This window comes from Phyllobates terribilis, unplaced genomic scaffold (genome assembly GCF_046119375.1).
Source record: "Phyllobates terribilis strain yellow unplaced genomic scaffold, ASM4611937v1 Scaffold_36__1_contigs__length_13169755, whole genome shotgun sequence".
Lineage (NCBI taxonomy): Eukaryota > Metazoa > Chordata > Amphibia > Anura > Dendrobatidae > Phyllobates > Phyllobates terribilis.
In genome coordinates, this window is record NW_027362796.1 from 8,133,687 (window position 1) to 8,159,618 (window position 25,932).

A 25,932-nucleotide genomic window follows, 5' to 3' on the forward strand; every position below is an offset into this window, starting at 1 on the left:
TACAACAAAAAATTCTATTTTTTTTTTCACTTTGACACTTTTTTTTACTTTTATACTTTGTCCCACTCTGGGACTTTCACTTTTTTTATTCTGATTGCCTGCATAGCACAGTAATGGAGCACCATCCCTGTGCTATGCAGGCTGTCAGCGCTTCACAGGGAGAAGATAGTTTGATCATGCACTGCGCATGACCAAAATATTTTCCTGCTGTCTGGTGACTCGGATGTTGGCATGACGACATCGGGTCGTCAATGGCAACATCCGGGAAGCCGCGACAGCGCTGGAGCCCGGAAGAGGAGGTGAGTAATGCGATTATCTCCCCTTGCCACCGAAATGCTGCGATCAACTTCGATCGCAGCATTGCGGGGGTTAATGTGCCGGGAGTGATGCGGGACCGCTCCCTGCACCTAGTACCGGGTGTCAGCTGTGACAATCAGCTGACACCCGGCGGCGATCGCGCCCGCACAGCCTGTGTGCGATCGTGATGACGTACTAATACATATCAGGCTCTTAAAGCCCAGGGGGCAGATGCGTATTAGTACGTCTTGGGCTTTAAAGGGGTTAAAGTGTTAGTTCATTTTTAAAAAATGAAATAAATTAGCTGCCATGTGTACATCCAGTATGTGTGGTTATTTGTTTGGCCAGATCCTTTTAAATTTTTGCACCAAAACAAAGTGCAATATTGTTTGGATTTCCCTTCCATGGCCTTGTAACTTTCTGCTAGCATTTATTTTATTTCTGCTTCTTGCATTGCACCATATGTGAAGTGAATTTGATGCCTTTGAATTTTTACCCTTATGGATAAATTTTCACATATATAATCCAATGTATTAACTGTATGTTGCAAGGCGAGTGTAAGTTTTCTTGGCTTTTGGGGTTTTGGATCCATAATATCTGTGCCAAAATTAAACATTACATGTATCAACCATTAGGTGGCCATGTGTTGCCCGGTATTGTTCTCCATGCATATGGCAAACATTACTTAATACTACCCCTTTGTGTGAATGTTTGTTTTTTTGTGTTATCTGTTTGAGTAAACATGGACCATTTATTGCCCCTGCCAAGCCCACACATACAATGTGTTATAATAATTGTAATAAAGTCATTGCTTATTTTATTATTTATTGTATATAAGGCATTTTAGATGTAAAATGACATTCAGTTGAAATAAGAATGAGGAGTGTATCTTCTAAAGTTTGTGAATATCTGCTGATCTCCTGAAAATAGTGTTTTCACTTTCTTATCTCTTTAATTAGATGCTTAGTCAAAACTAGAGGGTCTTCATATCTTTTCTGTCCATATGTTCTTTATCTCTTTCTGTAAGTTTACAGAAGTAGAATACACGCCTTTCAGTGTCTACTTAAACTCAAACAAATTGACAATGGGGTAGACATTTGATTTTGTGGCTATCAATTTGTCTCCTTGCTACAAAATAACTAAACAACAAATTATCTTGCGAATTCAGGTGTGGACGATTTCTAATTGGTAAGGAAGAAAACTCCACTGACATTTTGGTGCGTTGACCGGGAATCCAACATCTTTCCCTCACCGGTGAGGACTGCAAACTGTGGACGGGGGAGTTTTGTAACTCTTGTAGTAAGTCCTCCACCTTCAAATTTGGTGTCAACAGAGGCATTGTCAGTTATCCCGGACTGAGGGAGAGTGACGGATTTAGTATAGTTCAAGGATCTCTGGGAATCGTCTATATCTGAATACAGGTAAGACCATTCAATTTGGTAACTTTGTTAATCCAGTATTGATGTTATTCTAGAAATTGATTTGGCGACTGTGATTGTGAACATTTGCAATTGGAGTTTGTAGGCTCCTGTAAGTTGGAAGTTGTTCACATGCAATTGGGGTTGTAAAACTCCTGTAAGTTGCGAAACTCCATAAATGTGATTGGAGTTTGTTAGTTGTTGTAAGAAATTTTGTAGAATGGGTACACAGCCAATGTGAGAAAGCTACGGTGGAATAAAAAACTCTGTGTGCACGTTAAATTTATCTAGATGGTGAGGGTCGAGGACCCCCGGGGATTAAAGAATCCACTGGATTAACCCAATATAAGAGCTCAATATAAGATTACTTTTTACCGGTATTTTGCTTTGTCTTCTGTAGTTTGTTGAATTTTGATTCCTGTTGAATGTGCAGTTTTCATTTGTTTGTTTTTTGTAGAACTAAAACGCCATAAACATGTTTTATGTTACATATGAGACTCCTTGAATGATCTCTTGAGTGAATGTATAAGGATTGAAATATAAAATCCTGAGTGTATAAGGGAGTCCACTTAGGTGTGGTTGACAGTCATTTGTGGACTGGAGACAACTCATAGGTTATTGTGATGTTTAAAACACCAAGGTACACGCCATCTGATCCCTAAATAGAGAATATTTGCTGTTGTATTGTTATGTGTTTTTCTCTTAATAACACTGAGGAGTTCATAGAGTCCGCGCCGGTGGTGCTCTGAATACCTGATTTTAAGAACGGGAACGTCTCTGGAAATAAAGAGGCGGTGTCAATAGACTTTATCTCAGCACTTCAGCTCTAGGAGTACGAGGGAACTTTTATCTTTTGTCTTATATGTTTTTCTTGTCTATTACACACATACACAGAGACATATATTGTATGTCCAGTCTCTAACTGTGGAAATTGTTGTATATTGTGTGCTTGTACTGTTATAAACCTTTATTGGACGAAGGTGGCAGGATATAGAGATTCAAGCTGGTATATACCTAGGACATAGTGTAATCAGCGAGGATTATTTAGATCCTGGGTATTAGTAACAGTAATAAGAAACCAGTAGAATCTTCTATCTTATTAATGACATATGAATTCCACTGATATTTGTCAGACTTCTTACAAGTGGGTAGACATCTATTGTGCAAGGATTTACCTTGTACATATATCTCATCTTGTTGTTTTACCTTCGTCCTTATGGGACGTAGATCCACAGCTATATTTTAATGTCTTGCCCTCAATTGTAAGGTAGGATTGTTATTATGAATTTCATCTGAAGGCTGGAAAGTTGTTAAGATTGTATCAAGAAAGTAACCCTTGAATGAAACTGGATACGGTCCTTTTTCATAATGATACATGGAAATAACAGTCTTCAGATTAAATATCCATTGTGTTCTTGTTGGCCAAAAACTTATAGGCCTAACTCTTACAATTTTTCACTCTAGTTGTGTATGTTTCTAAAAAATAGACCATTCAGGTGCCCCTTTAATCTTGCACAACCAGGAAGAACATACCACCGAAGCTGAACAAACAGTCTTGAGTTTGGGATATAAGTTGTGAACATGGGAAATGTTTCAGGCAATAGTGTGGATTGTGGTTGTGTCTGGTGTGACAATAAAAAGGGAACACTAGAAGGGGATATTAAGTATATGCAAAAAAATAGACCCTGAATGTGTGAAGTACCTTGATAAATGGCATAAAAAGTTTAGATTTTATGATAAACTTACTTTGACAAAATGTGAAAATTTGGTACAAGAGATACAACAATGTAATGAGAAGGAGAAAAGAAAGTATGGTCTTGCCAGTGTGAATAAATGGTTAAGTGAAGCAAGAAAAAGAGAAAATGGTAAACAAAAGAAAAAACAGGAGAAAAGGACTGAGATGATGCCCTTGTGTGATAAGGAAGATGTATGGCTGCGAATAGACCCCCACCTTATCACGCTTCCTCTCCTGCCCTGCAAGTGCAACCACCCTCTGCTCCAGAGTCTGGAGACATTCCTCCTACCATAGAGTTAACTCAGACCGGGGATTTAAGTATTCCAGACCTGGATGTAGTGTCTCCTATAAGGTTATACCATAGTTTGACCCGTAGTGGTACTGTCTATAGCCATTGGAGTGTGACTAGTCCCAAACTCCTTAGAATAGATGAGGCACAGAGTTACCCCATGATTGAGGTCCCCAATGGTCAAGGAGGAATGGTCCATGTGTACAAACTTTGGACTGACAAGGACATTATAGATGCCACTCAGAATATTCTTTACTAGTGATGAGCGAGCATGCTCGCCACTGCTCGGTACTCGCCCGCCCATCTCAGTTCTCAAGATGCTCGGAGCTCGCCGAGCACTTTATAGATGCTCGGGCGGGAGCTCGGGTCCCCGTCCTGCATGTTTGGCACTATTTAGAGCACCAATCATGCTGAGATTATCTGCCACTCACTGTAATGTCACAGCCATGGTGGTTTTGGCATTACAGTGATTGCCCAAATCGATGGGAACAGTGCTCACAGTGAAACATGAAAAGCCGGCAATTCAGCAGCGGTATACATCGGTACCCGACAATTTAGAACAGAAAGAATAGAGCATCACACATAGATTAGATAGATAGAAACATGTCAGTCACACATATAATAAGTACAGTGACATTGTTGGTTACTGTAGTTGTCATTGTAAAAATAAAGAATTTATTAAAAAAAAAAAAAAAAATTGGCATAGGGTTCCCCTTAATTTTAGCCTCTAGCGGAGGTTAAGCAGACGGCTGGGGCAGATGTTTGAAGCCTGGGAAGGGGGTAATACCCACGGAGCTTCCAGGCTACTAATATCAGCCCCCAGCTGAATACCTAGCCTTTACTAGCTATTAAAATGAGGGACGCCAAAAAAAATGACGTGTGGTCCCCCCTATTTTAATAGCTAGCAAAGGCTAGGCAGACAGCTGGGGGCTGATATTAATAGCCCAGGAAGGGTGCCATGAATATTGGCCCCCTCCCAGGCTAGAAACACCAGCCATCAGCCGCCCCAGAAATGGCGCATCCATAGGATGCGCCAATTCTGGCACTTAGCCTCGCTCTTCCCACTGCCCTGTAGCGGTGGCAGTGGGATAATAGGGTTGGGGTTGATGTCAGCTTATAATGCCAGCTGACATCAAGCCCAGGTTAGTAATGGAGAGGTGTCTATAAGACACCCCCATTACTAACTGCATAGTGAAAGTTTAAAAAAAACACAAACAGAATAAAGTCCTTTAATTGAAATAAAGACGCAATTCTTTAATGTTGTAAATTAAACTCTACTTACCGTCACGCCCATTCCAGCTGAAGCCAATGATCTCCTGCAATAAAAGTAAAATAATAAACCAACCTCATCCTTACCTTTCCATGGTTCCCAGGGCGGCTTCAGCTCTGCTACATTGACATGACAGGCTGGATCGCAGCAGAACTCTGGCATCCAGCTTGCCATGCCGCAGACACTGAGAAGCTCCTCAGTGAAGCTCCTCAGTGTCTGGCTGTGACGGCATCCAGATGAGCCGAGTTCATGTCCAATGAACTCAGCTCACCTCATGCACGTCACTGACAGCGTGGGAGAATTCTCCTATGCACGCAGTGCCGGCTAATGATGTCACCGCTTGAGCAGGAGAATTCTTCCACGCTGGGACGGCATTGAGATGACAGGCTGGATGGTAGCAGAATGCTGCCATCCAGCATGCCATCCTTCAGAGACACTGAGGAGCGCAGGCACGTTGTCAGAAAATACTGCCATTTCTGGCCTCCATTAAAAATTTCCTTTAGTGTGTAAGTGAAGCAATTCACAGCAGTTTACTGTTCAAACTACTTACCTACAGGCCAGGTATTTAAAACTGTGTTTTCTGCATCACACAGATTAAATATACGTTTTCAGAAAATACTGCCATTTCTGGCCTCCATTAAAAAAAATGTTTCAGTGTGTCAGCAAAGTTTTTGACACTGGTTTGCTGTTCAAAACAGTTGCCTACAGGCCAGGTATTTAAAACTGTGTTTTCTCCGTCACACGGATCACATATACGTTTTCAGAAAATACTGCCATTTCTGGCCTCCATTAAAAATTTGTTCCAGTGTGTCAGTGAAGCAATTGACACCAGTTTGCTGTTCAAAATAGTTACCTACAGGTCAGGTATTTAAAACTGAGGTTTGTCCGTCACACGGATCACATATAAGTTCGCTCCAAATTCAGTCATTTGTCGTGAGCGTGGAAGATATTGTCCTCCGTTTAAAATGGGCAAGGCACGTGGCAAGGGACGGGGAACTGGACGTGATGGTAATGATGGTGCATGCAGAGGCTGAGGCCGTGGGCAAGCTGAAATTGTGCCACAACAAACACCCACATCATTTCGCTTGACCTTCCTGTCCCAATTAATAGGGGACTGCAGCACACGACTACTGAACCCAGAGCAGTGTCAAAAGGTTATTGGTTGGATAGCAGATAATGCTTCCAGTCACTCAGCCACCACCACCACCATGGTCAAGTCTCAGTAGCTGTGAGTCTGGACCGCATATTCCTCACCCTGAACCTCCTTCCTCCCACCGTGCCCAGAGACAACTGATCCCATACTTGGACACTCCGAAGAGCTGTTTACTTTCCCATTTATAGATTCGGCCCTCTCGCCCGGTCCACTTGAAGTGGGGCAAGAGGAGATCGCATGGAGCGATGCTCAATTATTTGAGCAGCCACGGTCACACAAAGGTGACGGTGGGAAAGTGTCACAAGAGGTGAACGATGATGAGACACAATAGGCAGAAAGTCAGGATTAGGACCAGAGTGCAGAAGTGGAAGATGAGGTGGTGGATGATATAGTAACTGACCCAACCTGGCAGGAGGACATGCAGAGCGAGGACAGCAGCACACAGGGAGAGGGAGGCAGAGCACCCCAACAGGCAGGAAGAAGCATTGTGGTGGCCGCAGAAAGAAGGCAGGCAACCGTGGCAGGGGTGGCAAAACGACCAACTTGACCACCACCAGCATGATCAGGCACATGGCAGAAAAGCACCTGACTTTGCAGGCCGAACCCCAGGGTCCAGGAACAGTGTCTGCGGGTGGCTCCATTGCTTCTTCCGCTGTTGTGCATGCAAGCCAATCCTCTGTCCATGGTGCATGCGAAGATGCCTCCTGCCCTGCACCTGTCGTTGCACACTCTCAAGTAGCAGCATCAGGTAGCACGTCCACGTCCTTGTCCGAGCGCAGCATTCAGTTGTCCATACCCCAGTCCTTGGAACGCAAGCGCAAATACGCAGCCAACGCCTCACAGGCCACAGTACTAAATTTCCACATTTCACGACTGCTTGCGCTCGAAATGTTGCCTTTTAGGCTCATGGAGACAGAAGCATTCCGCAACCTGATGGCGCGGCCTTCCCTCAGTACTTGGTCCCGAGCCGCCACTATTTCTCCCGGTGTGCCGTCCCCGCATTACACAAGCACGTGTCCCAAAACATTAGCCATGCCCTCAACAACGCAGTTACCGGGAAAGTCCACCTAATCACGGACACGTGGACAAGTGCTTGTCGGCAGGGATGGTACATCTCGCTGACGGCAAATGGGTTAACATAGTGGATGCCGGGACCCAGTCGGACCTTGGGACGGAACACGTCCTCCCGACGCCGAGGATTGCGGGCCCTAGGTCAATCAGGGTTGCCCCCACAGTCTACAGCTCCTGCACCTCATCCTCTTTAGCCTCCTCCTCCTCTTCAGTCTCCATCTCTGAAATGACCACATCAGTCATAAGCTGGAAGCACTGCAGCACTGCCTCAGCCAAGCGGCAACAGGCTGTGCTGAAGCTAATATGCTTAGGTGACAAACCGCACAATGCTGAAGAGTTGTGGACAGCTCTGAAAGAGCAAGCAGATCTGTGGCTGACACCGCTGAACCTACAGCCAGGCATGGTCATGTGTGACAATGGCCGGAACCTGGTGGCGGCTCTGAGGTGAGGCGAGCTCACACACGTACCATGCCTGGCCCATGTGCTAAACCTCATGGTTCAGCGGTTTCTCAAATCCTACCGGGAGCTGCCGGATCTGCTTATTAAAGTACGCCGCCTGTGTGCCCATTTTAGAAAGTCACCTACAGCTTCCGCCCTTGCCATGTTTCAGCAGCGTTTGCAGCTTCCGGCTCACAGACTGGTATGTGTTGTCCCCACGCGTTGGAACTCTACACTGCAGATGTTGGGAAGGATTTGTGAGCAGAAGAGGACAGTTGTTGAGTACCAGCATCAACAAGGCCATCGGTATTCAGTTCAGACTCCAAACATAAGACCTCAGGAGTGGACATTGATGTCAGACATATGTACCATCCTTCAAAACTTTGAGGACTCTAACAAGATTGTGAGCGGCGATGATGCCATAATTAGCATCACCATCCCGTTTCTCTGTCTTCTGAAACACTCTCTGCTCACAATCAAAGAGGATGCATTGCAGGCGGAACAAGATGAGATGGAGCAGGGTGATTACACACAGCCCAGCCTCATCTTATCCCAATGTGGATTTGATGACAATGAGGAAGAGGAGGAGGAGGAGGAAGAACAGGAGCTAGTTTCATGCACTATAGATGGTACTACCTGCACAGCTGTCATACCGTCTGTTCAGCGTGGATGGCCAGAGAGGGGGAGGAGGAGGAGAGCATGGTCAGTCATCCTCTTGGTGAGGACACGGAAGTCTTCTCTGTTAGCAGTCTGGCACGCATGGCTGAGTATATGTTGCGCTGCCTTTCCCATGACCCTCGCACTCTAAAAATTTTGGGTGACAGTCATTACTGGTTGGTGACACTTCTAGATCCACGCTACAAGGAGAACTTTATATCTCTTATTCTTGAGGCGGACAGGTCTACAAGAAGGGGGCAGTACCAGAAGGCCCTTGTTGCGGAACTATTAAAAAAATTCCCATCTGAAAACGCTGGTGGCAGAGGTCATAGTTTGTTGAACAACCAAGGAGTACAGGCGAGAGAGACACAAATGTAATCCAGCAGAGGCAGGGGAACACTGTCAAAGTTCTGGGACAGTTTTTTCAGACCCTTCCATCGCACAGGCCCCAAGTGCGGGGTACTTTCACAAGGAGTGCAATGTTTGGGAAGATGCTGAGAGAGTACCTTGCCGACCGTACCAACGTCCTCCGTGATTCCTCTGTGCCTTTTAATTATTAGGTATCCAAGCTGGATACGTGGAATGAACTGGCTCTCTATGCCTTGGAGGTCCTGGGCTGCCCTGCCGTTAGCGTTTTATCAGAGCGGGTTTTTAGTGACGCTGGTTGAATTATAACTGATAAGCGCATCCGCCTGTCAACTGAAAATGCTGACAGGCTGACTCTTATAAAAATGAACAAGGGCTGGATTGGGCCAGACTTCTCAACACCACCGAATGATAGCAGCGTAACATGAACTCAAATTCAGTGTCTTTGTTTGGGAGGTGTATTCCCATGCACCTCCTCACACCCACACATGGGTATACGCTTCCTAATTTTGGCTATGTGCTCTTGTCCTCCTCCTTCTCCTCAACCTCCACCACCATATCACCAGGGTGACCGTGATCAGTGATGCAACACCCACATAATTATTTTAAAGGGTGTTTATGCCCGTAAAAAGAAAAAATTATACAGTATGTTCATGTGTTTTTTTACTAAGACCCTCCTCTAGGTCTCTTCAAAGGGGTATTGGGTTGCGTCCAAATTTTTGGCAGCCCTTGCAGTCACTGCATACGCAATAACAGTATAGGAGACCCACTTGTTAATAATGGGAACAACAAAGCATAGCTGGCTGACGGCTCTCTAACAATAGCGAGGGCCGACTGCTGGCCTTTTAAGAATAGTAAGGGCCGTCTGATGGCCCTATAAAAATAGGCTTTATGACTTTCAGAGTCATAAATAAAACAGGATGTGTCTGATGATGTGTCACCCACCACATTGCCAGATAAGGTTGTAAAATGTTAAAATGACATTTCACGGTGAATGCATTGGTCTTAAAAAATAACGTAAAAAAAACCAAAACAATAGGATCTTTCTTTAGTATAAAATAATTTTAACCCCAATATTTAACCCCAATATAATCACATTGTTCAGCTCCTGCACCTCCTCCTCCATCTCCGAAATGACCACATCAGTCACAAGCTGACAGCACTGCCTTGGCCAAGCGGCAACAGGCGGTGCTGAAGATAATATGCTTAATACTTAGGTGACAAACCGCCCAGCGCTGCAGAGTTGTTGAAAGCTGTAACACAGCAGCCTGATCAGTGGCTCTCACCGCTGAACATACACCCAGACATGGTCGTGTGTGACAATGGGCGGAACCTTGTGACGGAGAAATGACAGCCAGAGTAGATACAGTTTCCCTCTATGCCAGTCCTTTCACCGAGCTAAAGAATATGGCTGTGGTGAAATACAAGTCCCACTAAGAAGCTGTTTCAGATTGAAAAACACTGTGCCCACCAAAGGATTTGATTCTGAGGGCTCACCTTTCTCCCCCGCTCAAGAGCCCCATAGCAGCTGCAAAGTTAGCGCTATCATGAACTCTCCTGAGGTAGAAGCCAGGGCACACCAGAGGATTCTCTGGTGGGACCGTCCAACCCTGCCGAGAAGCAGTCCTGGCTAAGAAAAGTGTGGGGAAGGTTCCTGAACACTCTATGGCTGCTATTTTATGTGGATCGGACGTGCTTGTGCATGTTATTTCTCAAACCGCATTGCAGATCAGGCCATTGTCCAACTCTGTATTCATCAAATTAAATGCGCAAAGAAAGATGTTTGTGTGTCAAAGCACCACCGACAAGTGCGAGTTGATGTTGGACGGGCTGCCATTGCTTCTGCAACAAGCTGCATTAGAGAACTTCCTGGGAGAAATGACACCCAGAGTAGATAAGATTTCCCTCTATGCCAGTCCTTTCACCGAGCTAAATACAACTCTCAGCAAAAAAAAGCTGTGTACTGGCTCCGTACCGTCCCTGGCCACATTTACCTGTCCACGTGTTTGTGGTTAGGCGGTCCTTCCCAGTAAGTGCACTGGGGAGGGCAAGGGTAATGTTGTGGGACCCGTGCTTGTGGAAGGCAGAGACTAAACCGGGAGAAATAGTGGGGGCTAGGGACCGAGTATGGACACCCAGCTGCCGCTGGCATGAGATTGTGAAAAGCTTCTACCTCCACGAGCCTAGAAGGCCATATTTCAAGTGCAAACAGCTGTCCAGAAATCTGGCAGTTTAGTATTGTGGCTTGTGGGTGCGTGGGTGGCTGCATACTTGCGCTTGCATTCCAAGTAACAGAAAACTAAGCAGATGGTGGCCTCTATCATCATCATGGCCTCATCTCAGGACTATGAACTCTCCTGAAGGAGAACCCAAGGCCCACCGAAGGAGTCTCCGGTTCTCTGGTGGGCCCGTCCAACCCTGCCGAGAAGCAGTCCTGGCTAAGAAAAGTGTGGGGGAAGGTTCCAGGGCACTCTATGGCTGATCCATTTAATGTGGATCGGACATGCTTATGCATGTTATTTCTCAAACCGCATTGCAGATCAGGCCATTGTCCAACTCTGTATTCATCAAATTAAATGCGCAAAGAAAGATGTTTGTGTGTCAAAGCACCACCGACAAGTGCGAGTTGATGTTGGACGGGCTGCCATTGCTTCTGCAATAAGCTGCATTAGAGGACTTCCTGGGAGAAATGACACCCAGGGTAGATACGGTTTCCCTCTAGGTCAGTCCTTTCACCAAGCTAAATACAACTCTCAGTGGTCCTTCCTAGTAAGTGCACTGGGAAGGGCACGGGTAATGTTGTGGAAGGCGGAGACGATACCGGGAAAAATAGTGCCGGCTGGGGACAGAGTATGGATAACCGGTCGCCGCCGCCATAAGATTGTGGACAGCTTCTGCCTCCACGAGCCTAAAAGGCCACATTTCAAGTGCAAGCAGCTGTCAAAAATTTGGCAGTATAGTATTACAGCCTGTGGGAGGGTGGGTGGCTGGCTGCATACTTACGCTTGCATTCCAAGGAATGGGGTAGGGACAACTGAACGCTGCACTGTGACAAGGACGTGGACAGTGATTGTTGCAAGTCTGCAACGACAGGTGCATGGCGGGAGGCATCTTCGCATGCGCCCAGGATCACTTATGATGGGCACACTTTTAGGCAGTGACCTGGGAGTCAGAAATGCTTCCAGAGGTCTTCCCCATGCTGTTCCCATGTCTTTTCAGCACTGTATGCATGTGTCTGATGATGTGTCACAAGCCACATGGTCAGATAAGGTTGTAAAATGTTAAAATGACATTTCCCAGTGAATGCATTTGTCTTGGTTGAAAGCAATGCAAAAGTGCAAAAACGCATCAAAAACGCTACGTGTGAACATAGCCCAAGGTGTGGAGGAGTATTTTTGTTTTTGGTTATTTATTTTGCCTTATATACAAGTCATTACCCTGGAAAGGAAGTTCCTTAACATATTTCCCAGGAAAATACATTTTGGTTTCGTTTTTGTATGTTTTATTGTGAGTCCGTAAAAGTGGCATAATACCTCTGACAACATTGTTTACAGCAGTGACCTGGGAGTCAGAAATGCTTGCAGGGGTCTTTCCCATGTCATTTGAGCACTGTTCCCATCGATTTGGACAATTTTTAGACCCTTTGCAGACCGCCGGGGGGAGCCGCCTGAAAAATACTCGAATTTCCCATAGACTTCCATTGGACTCGTTGCTCGGATCGAGCACCCGAGTATTCCAATTTGCTCTACCCGAGCAACGAGTACCCGATCATTTTAGTGCTCGCTCATCACTAGTCCTTAATGATTAATTTCTTACATTCTAGACTTTTCTTACACCAAACTGTGGAGTAGTGAGAGACAAGGATGGTGAGAGATGCATCTGTATATTTACAAAAATAATAATGTTTCAAAGTATTGAAACTTTTATCATTAATTATATGTAGCAGTAAAAGGAAAACTCATTGTCCAATTTAAATTCAGGTCAAACTCATTAAGAAATGGCACAGTTCATAACGGAACCTGACAACTTTTAAAAATATGTAAAACAGTTTTACATGATCTGAAAGGTCCATGAGCTAGGTTCTTCAGCTGCTAAGTCAGGACGTGCAGCCTCCGGACAGGTCCCGATACCTTCCTCTCCTCCTCTGCACCAAACAGTTAGATAAGTGTGGGGCTTTAGGAGAGAGCAGTTCTCTCACTGATCAGGAAGGACACGGTCTCATTGTTCTCGGTCACAGGAAGCTATCTCCAGTCTATAGGATGCACTCACTTATTAGCAAGATTTTTTCTTGGTAAAAGTGTGTCTTTTCAAGTAAAACATTTTCCACATTAAGGATATAAAAAAGGCTTCTCCCCTCTGTGACTTCTCTGATGTATATCAAGATGCGCTTTCCAGTTAAAACATTTCACACATTCTGAACAGGAAAAAGGCTTCTCCCCTGTGTGAGTTCTCTGGTGACTAAGAAGATGTGATTTCTGGTTAAAACATTTTCTACATTCTGAACAGGAAAATGGCTTAATCCCTGTGTGAGTTCTCTGATGTCTAACAAGATATGATTTCTGGTTAAAACATTTCCCACATTCTGAACATGAAAAAGGTATCTTTCCTGTGTGAATTCTATGATGTTTGATAAGACTTGATTTCTCTGCAAAATAATTCCCACATTCTGAACATGAAAAAGGCTTCTCTCCTGAGTGAGTTCTCTGGTGCTTAACAAGATTTGATTTCTGGTTAAAACATTTTGCACATTCTGAACAGGAAAAAGGCTTCTCCCCTGTGTGAGTTCTCTGGTGCTTAATCAATGCTGATTTCTGGTTAAAACATTTCCCACATTCTGAACAGGAAAAAGGCATCTTCCCTGTGTGAGTCCTCTGATGTCTATCAAGATGCGCTTTCTGGAAAAAACATTTCCCACATTCTGAACAGGAAAAAGGCTTTTCCCCTGTGTGAGTTCGTTGTTGATTAAGAAGATTTGCTTTCTTGTTAAAACATTTCATACACTTGAAACAAGAAAATCTATTCTTTGCTGTGTGAATTTTTTGATGTTTAAGAAAAAACTTTTTGAGGGGAAAATTATTTCCATATTCTGACCGTGGAAATGGCTTCTTAGCTTTAGGATCAGTTTGTTTTTTAATGCTTATTTTGTGACTTTGATTTTCCTTAGTAGTTTGTAATGAATCAGAAGATAGGACCTGTTCCAAAGGATCAGATGGCACATCTTTACTGTGAAGGGATGATGGTATATTTGGAGTAATAGCATTCCCTTCAATTGTATCCTGTGAGATCTCAAGCTCATCTGATTTGAAAATTGAAGATGTCAGCTGTCCCTCTGATCTCCTAGTACAGTCATCTGCTAAGTAAAAAAAAATTTAAATTTGAATAAAATATTCTTGAAATTTATATTTTTGAACATTTCTACTTAAACTGTTGGTACAAATGGCAAGTTATGTAAAAATTTTGAATCATTCACCAAGACAATGACAGTTCACAGTCTAATAGAAAACGTCATAGCATGAACCAGTAGAGCTTGGTGTTCAACTGTTTGTTCATCATGCTTCCCAAATATGAAATATGAGAAAATTATACCAATAAAAATTTCTACTCATCTCACAAAAAACAAGCCCCCACTCAGGTCCATCATCTGTCAATGGAAAAACAGAGGTTTCCACATTATTAGTGGCTCAAAAACTCTTGAAAAGCAACATGGCTTCCATAAACCAATCCAGCAAAATCCGCTCTTCCAAAGTTAAATTTGCTCCCTACTTAACTCAAATGGAAAGCACTACACCCTACTAAAGCTCATGCATAATGCCAGAAGCTGCCTGATACAGCCTTGTTCTCCGCTGGTTAAGTCCTCTGTGTTCAGCTCCCGTGTTGTGTATTTTCTTCTTCGTTTCTTCTTTTGATCCCAGCCCATTTACTGACTACTATTGTGTCTTCTGAATTTGTATTTTCTCTGCCCTCCTGGTTCTGATTCGGTAACCTGACTATTCTTCTTGTAATCTCACACCACAGAACAGCAGGCAACACCAAGTCCAAGCCTAGGGGTCTTTGTGTAAGTATAGATCCATGTAGAGGGGTTAAAGGATGATGGGCAAAACTTTGACTATAGACAATAACACATCTAATGAAAAGATTAAAAAAAAAAAAAAAAAAAGAGTAACTAGTGGTGAAACCTCTCTGGGATAATTAGAGTATGCTTCTTGGTAGCTCCTGGCAATTTAAACTATAGTAACGGCCAATATTTTCTGTCAGATGAGTCTCAAGAAGAAATATACATTTAATGAGAACTTTTTATAATAGTGCAGAGCTGAAGTGTCTTAAATTAAGAACTCGGGCATTTGGAAGAGACAATGGAGACCTTTTTTGAAAGACTACCAGGGAGTTACAGACTCACATAAGTGAGGCAGGCCAATCCCACCACAATCAAACTATCATACATAATGAACCTGTAAAAAAAAAAAAAAAAAAGACAATAAAAAAAACACGTTACATCCCCAACAAGAATGTATGTTTGGGGGAAGGGGGACTCCAACACTAAACCAGAGTTGCACTTATTTATGGTAGACCGTTGGAGCTACTATGAGTCCTGACCAGAAGAGTAGAGAAAGTATTAGTGCTCCCCATTTCAGAATAAATTGCATCTAAAATTCTTTAGGATCGATAATATAATTTATGACGTGGAGTGAATCCATGAAACCAGGGCTCGAGTCATGCCAACATATCTCCTGCAGGCATGACTAAATTTTATTACAGCCATCAGCCACTCACAGGTAAGAGATATATCATGGCACAGGTGTAATGTTTTTTGTATACTTTATCTATTTGAAGTTATTTGGTTTAAAAACAAATTGAAAAGTCAGGGTAAAGGGAAACTCTGTTGTTATTCTACAGAAATTCACACTTGGCCCTCACTGCACGTTTAATGTTGCCGATCATAAAAGCGAGGTTTGGTCATAAAGACTGGACCTGGTCTTGTTGGAACCATATGAGCACATTCAGCCGCACAGAACGGAGAGAAGGTAGATTAATCTAATAAGATATCAGGATTCTAGGAAGCCAACAGCATCATTACCCTCCACTTTCTCCTACAGGCTCATCATAATATTTTTCTTCAAGTGATTTTCTAACTTGTCAGCACATTCAACGTACGCTGTCATTTAGCTTTGTAGTTTACAGACCTGGGCAGGTAAAAGTCAGGATCTTCTAATTTCAGTGGGAGGTGGATCTTCCAGGTTGTAAGTTTTATAGAAAAGGGCTTTCAATGCCCAAAGTCATTTGAACAATTTTTGGTGGAAGAGAAGGTTTTGGTCTAGATCCAAAATGGTGGTCACACGATTGTGATATGGCCAGCCTACATGACCAGTAAACTATCCACAGCCTGTGACTGAGAAGAATCTGTGACTTCTCTTCATTTAGTGGTTACTACTCACCTGGGTAGTCATATGTAGGAATCTCTTCTTTACAGAGGTCATCACCCCCTTCATATGTCTCTATAGTATTAATATGGAACAGATCTTCATCCTGAAAAAAATATTGTACAAGTCACAGACAGATGGAGAAGTCACATCTATGATCAGCACTAATCCTGCCATCTCCACCGTTCTCATTACACAAGTATAAACCATAAAATACTGGAGGATAAAACAAGATAAATAGGGGAGATCTCGTGACACCTTCTCTCCATCTACCTGATCCTGAGGAACATTGAGATCTTCTTGTTTACAGTCCTGTGGAAGAAGAGGACGTTGACATCTCTCTGGTGTTGTCCTCTTACTGGATAGATCTGGAGGAAACACATACAGGAACTGAATTCATTCTTTACATACAGATAATTATAGGCTGTGTGTATTCAGTCTTGTCTATTACCTGGTGATGTGAGGGGCTGGGGAACCTCTATCATGATGTCCTTGTACAGATCTTTGTGTCCTTGTAAATACTCCCACTCCTCCATGGAGAAATAGACGATGACGTCCTGACACCTTATAGGAACCTGACACATACAATGACAGAGTTATCCCCCAATCCCTTCATAGCTATACTATAAAATGTCTCAGCATTCCCAGCAGTGTCACCTCTCCAGTCAGCAGCTCAATCATCTTGTAGGCCAGATCTAGGATCTTTAGGTCATTCATATTCTCATGTACCAGGTGATGAGGTGGAAGCCCTGTGATTGGGCTCAGGGTTCTTCCTAATCCCTCAGACACATGGTCCTGACAACGCTCACTAGAGGTCTTCTTCACTACTGTGTAATCCTGTTTATGGAGAGACACATTAATAAATCTCACTACAGATATTTCCAGAGTCCTCACCTCTCCAGTTCTGTCCATCTTTCATTGCCATAGATAAGAATGATGTAATGTGACGTCATCAGAATCTCTCACCTCTCCAGTAAGCCAGAAGAGGATCTCTAGGGTGATTTTTAATATTTTCTCAGCCATCTTGTCTGTGTCCATAACTATCTTTGATGGATAAATCAGGAAAACTCTAATATAGAAGATATTCACTGAGAGGATCTGATATTGTAGAGACCTAAATGAGAAGTTGAGCAGATGTAACATCAAAAAATCCTGTGTAATAATACAATTACTGGAGATAATAAAGGAAACATTTGAGATTTATTTTTTACAGTATTTAGATTTCGTCTTTATATCTACTAATAAAACCTATATATTTTAGGCCACAGACAGCAAGCAGTTTCTTCCTTGCAGTCTGCAGCTGAATACTTTTCTCATAGACTCCTCTACTTTATTGCTAATTCTTGTCTCATTTACTGACACTGGAATCAGCATTAGCAATACTACAGGAGATATTAATTACACATGACATGAGAAATAACTATTTCATGATGAGGACGACATCTTCATCTTCTACTACAGGTCTATAAACATATTTAGCCAGAGTCTGTCACAAACTACATCCCCAACGGCCGTCTATATGTTTCCTTTCTTCACCGGACTGTCATCTTCTAACAAGTTAGATCTCAGGTCTGATTCACACACAGAAGTTTGAGGCATTTCTAAAAGCTTGTTTGTTTGCACAAATACCGTGGACAAAAATTATTTGATAGCAGTCTCACCAAGACAGGAGTTATTTGATGCCAAAGTCTCCATGTACAGTGTTTTATGAAGTCTATTTCTGGCCTTAGGCTATCTTATATTACAAGAGAAACTCCATAAAAAAGCAGATATTAACATTTTGTTAATTATTTTAAAACAAATGTTTATCATGCTAAAAAGTAACTCTTTTGGGCACCAGAACATAGATGTGCACTGCAGGGATGGCACAGGTGCGGCTGCTACACAAACCCTGGCAGTTTAACCACTTGCTGCTGTCAAGAGCAAACATGGCATCTAAGATGGTTTGACAGAGTTCTCCCAAGTACTTGATAGTATGGGGCTGCCTAGTTACTACGATACTTAAATAACCAATAATGGTGTCTGGGCCTGCAATGTAGAAAAGTCTATTAGGATGGGCCTGAGGCAATGTCCAATAAGTTACTTTTTAATGCCCCATACACATTAGACTAGAGTTGCATGAAAGCACTGATTTCCGGGGTTTGGTAGACTATATACATTATTTGGGGGCCTCCCAACAGATAATGTCAGGGCAGAGAAGGATCTGGCATCCTGAATTACAGAGGTTAATCCGTTTGTTCTTCCTGTAGATAATCCTCCACTAGAGGAGTCTGGAGGCGACTTTCTCATATAGACCACAGGAAAGCTGGAATATTTGTGTGTACGGAGAAGTCAGAAGAGATAGCCGTCTGCCAAATGACCGCTCAGCCAACACTTATCTTGTGTATGGGGCCGTTAGTATTACATACATACATACATACAGCTGACACCTATCGGGCGGCAATATTCCCTTATTCCCTTGTTCTCCTGTGTGCCCATCTAGCTCACAATGAGGGCTCCCAGACAGTATGATTGCCCCCCAAACTCCTGATATTTAAAAACAAACAAAAAAACACACCACACACACACACACACGGCTGAATGGTGGATCAGGGACCCTTCAACTCCCTGATTCACTGTTCTATTCAATGGTATCACCATCATGGGAATGTGGATATCACTGAAATTGTGATGATGGGTAAGGAGAGCGTGCTCGGTGCCAAGCCATCTCAATTCATGGGCACCATACAGGCCGCATGGGCGGCCACTATGGATGATACGGTCTTACCAACTATTGTGTGGCAAATATCTCATAGATACTGGGTTCATTATTATCTGAACCAACAATGGGGCTAAGTGAGTATTCATTAATTAGCTGTGGGGTACTCCGTGGGGTAGATGGTACCATATTGTGTGTGAAGGGGACAATACTGTGGGAACTCCCCCCTAAAATAAAATACTAAACCTTTTTTTAAATATATGGATTGAAAACGGGGACTAGCAACATATATATTTACTTATACTAAAAACTAGCAAAATTACCTGCTGAATGGCTTGTTGTGGATGTACATAAACAGATGTAAGCAATGATGCTGCTGAACAATTGAAACAGTCACTACTGTACCCTATCCTGTACCTAAACAAAGCTGATATTGCCTAGCTGCCGAGGTTAGCACCCTAAGGAACGACAATGGCGCCCACGCTCACTGGTGGCTGTCCTTCAGAAGCCCTAGTTAACTCTGACATACCGTTAGGTCCATATATATTTGGACAGAGACAACATTTTTCTAATTTTGGTTCTAGACATTACCACAATGAATTTTAAACAAAACAATTCAGATGCAGTTGAAGTTCAGACTTTCAGCTTTCATTTGAGGGTATCCACATTAAAATTGGATGAAGGGTTTAGGAGTTTCAGCTCCTTAACATGTGCCACCCTGTTTTTAAAGGGACCAAAATTGGACAGATTAAATAATTGTAAATAAAATGTTCATTTCTAGTACTTGGTTGAAAACCCTTTGTTGGCAATGACTGCCTGAAGTCTTGAACTCATGGACATCACCAGACGTTGTGTTTCCTCCTTTTTGATTCACTGCCAGGCCTTCACTGTGATGGTTTTCAGTTGCTGTTTGTTTGTGGGCCTTTCTGTCCGAAGTTTAGTCTTTAACAAGTGAAATGCTTGCTCAATTGGGTTGAGATCAGGTGACTGACTTGGCCATTCAAGAATATTCCACTTCTTTGCTTTAATAAACTCCTGGGTTGCTTTGGCTTTATGTTTTGGGTCATTGTCCATCTGTAGTATGAAACGACGACCAATCAGTTTGGCTGCATTTGGCTGGATCTGAGCACACAGTATGGCTCTGAATACATCAGAATTCATTCGGCTGCTTCTGTCCTGTGTCACATCATCAATAAACACTAGTGACCCAGTGCCATTGGCAGCCATGCATGCCCAAGCCATCACACTGCCTCCGCCGTGCTTTACAGATGCTTTGGATCATGAGCTGTACCACGCCTTCGCCATACTTTTCTCTTTCCATCATTCTGGTAAAGTTTGATCTTGGTTTCATCTGTCCAAAGAATGTTCTTCCAGAACTGTGCTGGCTTTTTTAGATGTTTTTTAGCAAAGTTCAGTCTAGCCTTTTTATTCTTGATGCTTGAGTGGCTTGCACCGTGCAGTGAACCCTCTGTATTTACTCTAATGCAGTCTTCTCTTTATGGTAGATTTGGATATTGATACGCCTACCTCCTGGAGAGTGTTGTTCACTTGGTTGGCTGTTGTGAATGGGTTTCTCTTCACCATGGAGATTATTCTGCGATCATCCACCACTGTTGTCTTCTGTGGGCGCCCAGGTCTTTTTGCATTAATGAGTTCACCAGTGCTTTCTTTCTATCTCAGGCTGTACCAAACTGTAGATTTTGCCACTCCTAATATTGTAGCAATTTCTCGGATGGGTTTTTTCTGTTTTTGCAGCTTAAGGCTGGGTGCCCACGTAGCGTTTTTCAAGCGTTTATGCTGCGGAATTTCCGCAGCATAAACGCTTGTGAAACGCTAGGTAATCCGCACCCCATGGTCTCCAAGGGGATTCCGCATGTTCTATGCTCATGCTGCGGATTTTTCCGCAGCGTTTATGCTGCGTACAAAAATCCGCAGCATGTCATTTAATTTTGCGGAAGCGCAGCGGAACTCCCGCCATTGACTTGCATTGAGACGCATAGAAACCGCGACTGTACATTTGTACAAGCGGCTTCTATGCGTCTCTATGTGCGGATGGTACCCAGTTCTGGAGGAGAGAAGACTCTCATCCAGGCCTGGGTACCATTGTACCTGTAAAAAAAGAATAAAATAACAAAGTTTATACTCACCTTTCCGAAGGCTTTTCTCTGAATGCCGGCATCGCTTGAGGACCAGCGGTGACGTCACAGTCATGTGACCGCAGGCCCTTCACCGCTCTGTCTCGCGATATGCCGGCATCCAGGAACCAGACACGAACGAGCGCTGCAGCCACGCCGGGCATCGGGGGTGAGTATAGCTTTATTTGTTTTAATTTTTACGGTTCACACTGTATAAATCCATGCTGTTTGCATGGATTTATACAGTGTAACCTAGTTGTCAAGCACTTTCCAAGTGATGCTATCGCCTGGAAAGCGCTTGTCAATCTGCATGCGGAAACGCATGTGAATCCGCATGTGGATCCGCATGTATTCTGCAGGAAAAACGCATGCACAATCTGCATGCGTTTTTTCTGCCAAGGAGATGCAGAAATGCTGCAGAAATTTTCTGCTTCATTTCTGCATCGTGGGCACATAGCCTAAGGCTGCGTTCACACATTGTGTATTTTCGCGCGCTTTTTTGCGCGCGCTTTTTCAAAATACGCAATGTGCCTTGTGTCTGCCAGCAAAGTGAATGGGAAATTCACTTTGCCGTTCAGACACTGTGTTATTTTACGCAGCGCGAAAGCACAGCTGCGTAAAGAATTGACATGTCAATTCTTTACGCAGCTGCGTCCTGCGCTTTCTCCTATTGTGCCCATTATAAGCGATGGAATTACGCAGCGGTGTTCACACACTGCGTAATTCCATCGCTTTTTTACGGAGGCGCAGGATGGATACTCACCTACCCGAAGTCAGGGGAGAGGCGTCCGGTCCGCTCCAATCCCGCGCTTCCAGCATCTGCCGGTGAGCCGATCAGCTGTTAGCTAACCGGCTTGTAACCGGACGGTCAGCTGATTACAAGCCGGTCAGCTGACAGTCTGCTGATCGCTTCACGGCAGATGCTGCAAGCGCGGGACGGAGCAGACGCGTCTCTCATCCATCGGGTAGGTGAGTATCCATAGTCTGAACATACACTGCTAGGGACACACACGACACATAGACACAGACAGTACACACACGACACACAGACACAGACAGTACACATGTCACACTGAAATGAAGTGTGACATTACACATGTCACCCTTCATTTCACACTGCGTTTTTTGCTGCGCTTTTTTATGCAGTGTGTGAATGGAGGTGCTTTTTTTACCTGCGTAAAAAAACCACAGGTAAAAAAAGCAGGAAAATACGCGCGCGTAAAAAACCGCAGGGAAATACGCGATGTGTGAATGCACCCTAAAGATGGCTTGTTTCACCTACATGGAGAGCTCCTTGGACCGCATGTTTACTTCACACCAAAACCTTCCAAATGCAAGCACCACACCTCAAATCAACTCCAGGCCTTTTATCTGCTTAATTGAGAATGACATAACGAAGTGATTGCCCACACTTGTCCATGAAATAGCCTTGGAGTCAATTGTCCAATTACTTTTGGTCCCTTTAAAAACAGGGGGGCACATGTTAAGGAGCTGAAACTCCTAAACCCTTCATCCAATTTTAATGTGGATACCCTCAAATGAAAACTGAAAGTCTGAACTTCAACAGCATCTGAATTGTTTAGTTTAGAATTCATTGTGGTAATGTCTAGAACCAAAATTAGAAAAATGTTGTCTCTGTCCAAACATATATGGACCTAACTGTATATAAAAAAAAATGTCTCAAGGTATATACAGGGTGGTCCAAAAGTAGGTGGACAGAAAGTGTAATAAGGTTATGAAGGGGGAGAGTTATCAAACATGGTGTAAAGTGAAACTGGCTCAGTTGCCCTTAGCAACCAATCAGATTCCACTTTTCATTCCTCACAGACTCTTTGGAAAGTGGAAGGTGGAATCTGATTGGTTGCTAAGTTATCTAGTTTTCACAGATAGATCTCCCCCAAAATCTGTTTTCTTTTCAGATAATTCAGATAACACATAATGGCTAATAATTTAAATACAGATCAAAGAAAATGGATTTTAACAGAGTATTGGAAATCTCAAAATGCTGAAACCGTTAGAGCAAATTGGGTTGAAACATTGGGTACCCAAGCCCCAAAGAGACAAACCATTTACCGCATTCATGACAAATTCAATGCCACTGGCTCAATCCTTAAAGCTCCAAAAACTGGTCGACCCAAAACAGTCTGTACAGAAGATAATAAACAACTTGTTGCTGAAACATTTGTTCAGAGTCCAAAAAAGTCCACCAGAAGAGCCTCTTTGGAATTGGGATTTTCACGAGCTTCTATCATGCAAATCCTGAAATCTATTGGGTGGAAAGCTTATCGTCCACGTCTAATTCATGGTTTATTGGAGGATGATCCAGACAGGCGGCTGCAATTTAGTGAGATTATGCTTAACGAAATTGAAGAAAATCCAGTAATTTTATATAACATTATGTGGAGTGATGAAGCTTCTTTCAAATTATCCGGCCATATTAACAGACATAATTGTATTTACTGGTAGAATGAGAACATGCATTTAACATTAGAGCAACAACTAAATGAGCCTGGTGTCAATGTTTGGGGTGGTATTTCAAGTTTTGGTGTTTTTGGACCAATATTTTTTGATGGAACAGTCACAGGAGATAAGTATATCGAAATTCTAATGAATCAATGACCTTTATTTCCAACAAGATGGGGCCCCTCCACATTATTCAAGAGTGGTAAGAGAGTATTTTGATGAAACATTTCCTAATAAATGGATTGGTCGAAGAGGCCCACTTGATTGGCCGGCACGTTCACCAGACTTGACCCCAATGGATTTTTTCTTTTGGGGAGTAGTCAAGGACAAAGTTTATAATCGAAAACCAAAAAGTGTGAGTGATTTGAAAAATTACATAAGAGATGCATTTCAAGAAATTAATACCCAAAGAGACGTGTGCAAAAAAGTTTGTTGAAGCGACAGGCAGACTTCAAAGCTGTGCAAATTGTAATGAAAAACAGTTTGAGCACCTGCGTTGATAAAATTTAAGGGCTTTTGTATTATTGTTCAGAATATCTAATTGTCAATGTTATGCTTGTGTTAGTAAATATAATTTTATATATAAATCAAAATAAATGTTATTATTTTCTGTCCACCTACTTTTGGACCACCCTGTATAAAGGAAAGGGTATGGTACTCATCAGAGAATGTTTCAATAATCTGCCTCAGCGTGTTTCCCCAACAGGTCATCAGGAGGCTTGATACAGGGATGATAATTCATGATGTTCAGCATAGTGTGCCTAATAGCCAGGTGTCCATGTTTAAATATCCCACTTCATCCGAAACCCCTCCCAGACTAGGAGACCCATTCCCATTCCTAGAGGTGAATTGTCATGGGATATACAGAATGGAGTCTGTCTACAATAATATACTGCACCTGCGCTACTTCTCATGAGCTAGAGGTCCAATAATGTCCATCCCCTAGTGTGCATGTCCGGAAGTGACGTGCTTTACACTGAAACGCCTGATAAACTGATTGCCGCCGCGCCACTCGTACCCGTGACTGCGCATGTCCGTAGTTATGTGTTCCACGTGGGAGAACTTAATGGCCTATATGTGTCCGGATCAACACCCTTGTCAGTAGATAAAGTAACATAAGGTTAGAGGGTTTCTGTTTGCCTGTGTGTTGTATCCTGTCACCTGATTACAGGGGCATAATGGGGGCATCATACATACTGAAAAAGGGGCATAATGGGGGCATTACACTGTGTGGGGGCATCATACATACTACATAAGGGGCATAATGGGGGCATTACACTGTGGGGGCATCATACATCCTGCATAAGGGGCATAATGGGGGCATTACACTGTGTGGGGGATCATACATCCTGCATAAGGGGCATTACACTGTGGGGGGCAGCATACATCCTGCATAAAGGGCATAATGGGGGCATTACACTGTGTGGGGGCATCATACATACTGCATAAGGGGCATAATGGGGGCATTACACTGTGTGGGGGCATCATACATCCTGCATAAGGGGCATAATGGGGGCATTACACTGTGTGGGGGCATCATACATCCTGCATAAGGGGCATAATGGGGGCATTACACTGTGTGGGGACATCATACATCCTGCATAAGGGGCATAATGGGGGCATTACACTGTGTGGGGGCATCATACATCCTGCATAAGGGGCATAATGGGGGCATCACACTGTGTGGGGGCATCATACATCCTGCATAAGGGGCATAATGGGGGCATTACATTGTGTGGGGGCATCATACATCCTGCATAAGGGGCATAATGGGGGCATTACACTGTGTGGGGGCATCATACATCCTGCATAAGGGGCATAATGGGGGCATTACACTGTGGGGCCAGTAAAGGGGTCCTGTACTATGAGAACAATATGTTTCCTCCCTTCCTGTCTCCATAGTTGGGTCTTAATCTATTACAGGAAACAGAACAAAAACCTTATGATTCTTATAAAGGGGCAACACAAGAGCCCAAAAGAGTCTCCGTGCTAAAGGGGTTACTGCCCCCTGCGCCCAGTAATGGGGTCTCCACATACCTCCACCTGCAGAGCCGCCACCACATATATGGCTGCTCTGTGCGCCCAGGAGCTGTGATGAGGTCACAGGAGGGGAGGAGTCAGGGGTCACATGATCAGGGGCCTCAGTGGATGCAGGACTCTGCTGTGCTGGTTGTCATGGTGCTGGATGAGCTGAAGTTTATGTGTGGGGTCAGGAGGGGTTTACAGTGTGGATGTAGCAGAGCCGCGTGTGTACGAGGTGTACGGAGCGGAGCCGCGCGTGTACGAGGCGTACGGAGCAGAGCCGCGTGTGTACGAGGTGTACGGAGCAGAGCCGTGTGTGTACTAGGCGTACGGAGCGGAGCCGCGTGTGTACGAGGTGTACGGAGCGGAGCCGCGTGTGTACGAGGTGTACGGAGCAGAGCCGCGTGTGTACGAGGTGTACGGAGCGGAGCCGCGTGTGTACGAGGTGTACGGAGCGGAGCCGCGTGTGTACGAGGTGTACGGAGCGGAGCCGCGCGTGTAC

At 43.7% G+C, this 25,932-nt stretch overlaps 1 protein-coding gene across 1 annotated transcript in view; it reads right to left on the reverse strand.

Moving 5' to 3' along the window:
* Positions 1–25,525, reverse strand: part of LOC141182822 (uncharacterized) — a 57,765-nt gene extending 32,240 nt beyond the window's left edge. Inside the window, exons 1-7 of the mRNA XM_073660945.1 lie at positions 25,446–25,525; positions 17,079–17,226; positions 16,770–16,949; positions 16,564–16,687; positions 16,386–16,480; positions 16,128–16,218; positions 13,097–14,044 (exon numbers count right to left, since the gene is read on the reverse strand). Coding sequence (XP_073517046.1) covers positions 13,097–14,044; positions 16,128–16,218; positions 16,386–16,480; positions 16,564–16,687; positions 16,770–16,949; positions 17,079–17,226; positions 25,446–25,471 — 1,612 coding nt within the window. The 5' untranslated portion in view covers positions 25,472–25,525. The remainder of the gene's footprint in view (positions 1–13,096; positions 14,045–16,127; positions 16,219–16,385; positions 16,481–16,563; positions 16,688–16,769; positions 16,950–17,078; positions 17,227–25,445) is intronic.
* Between the last annotated feature and the right edge of the window lie 407 nt (positions 25,526–25,932).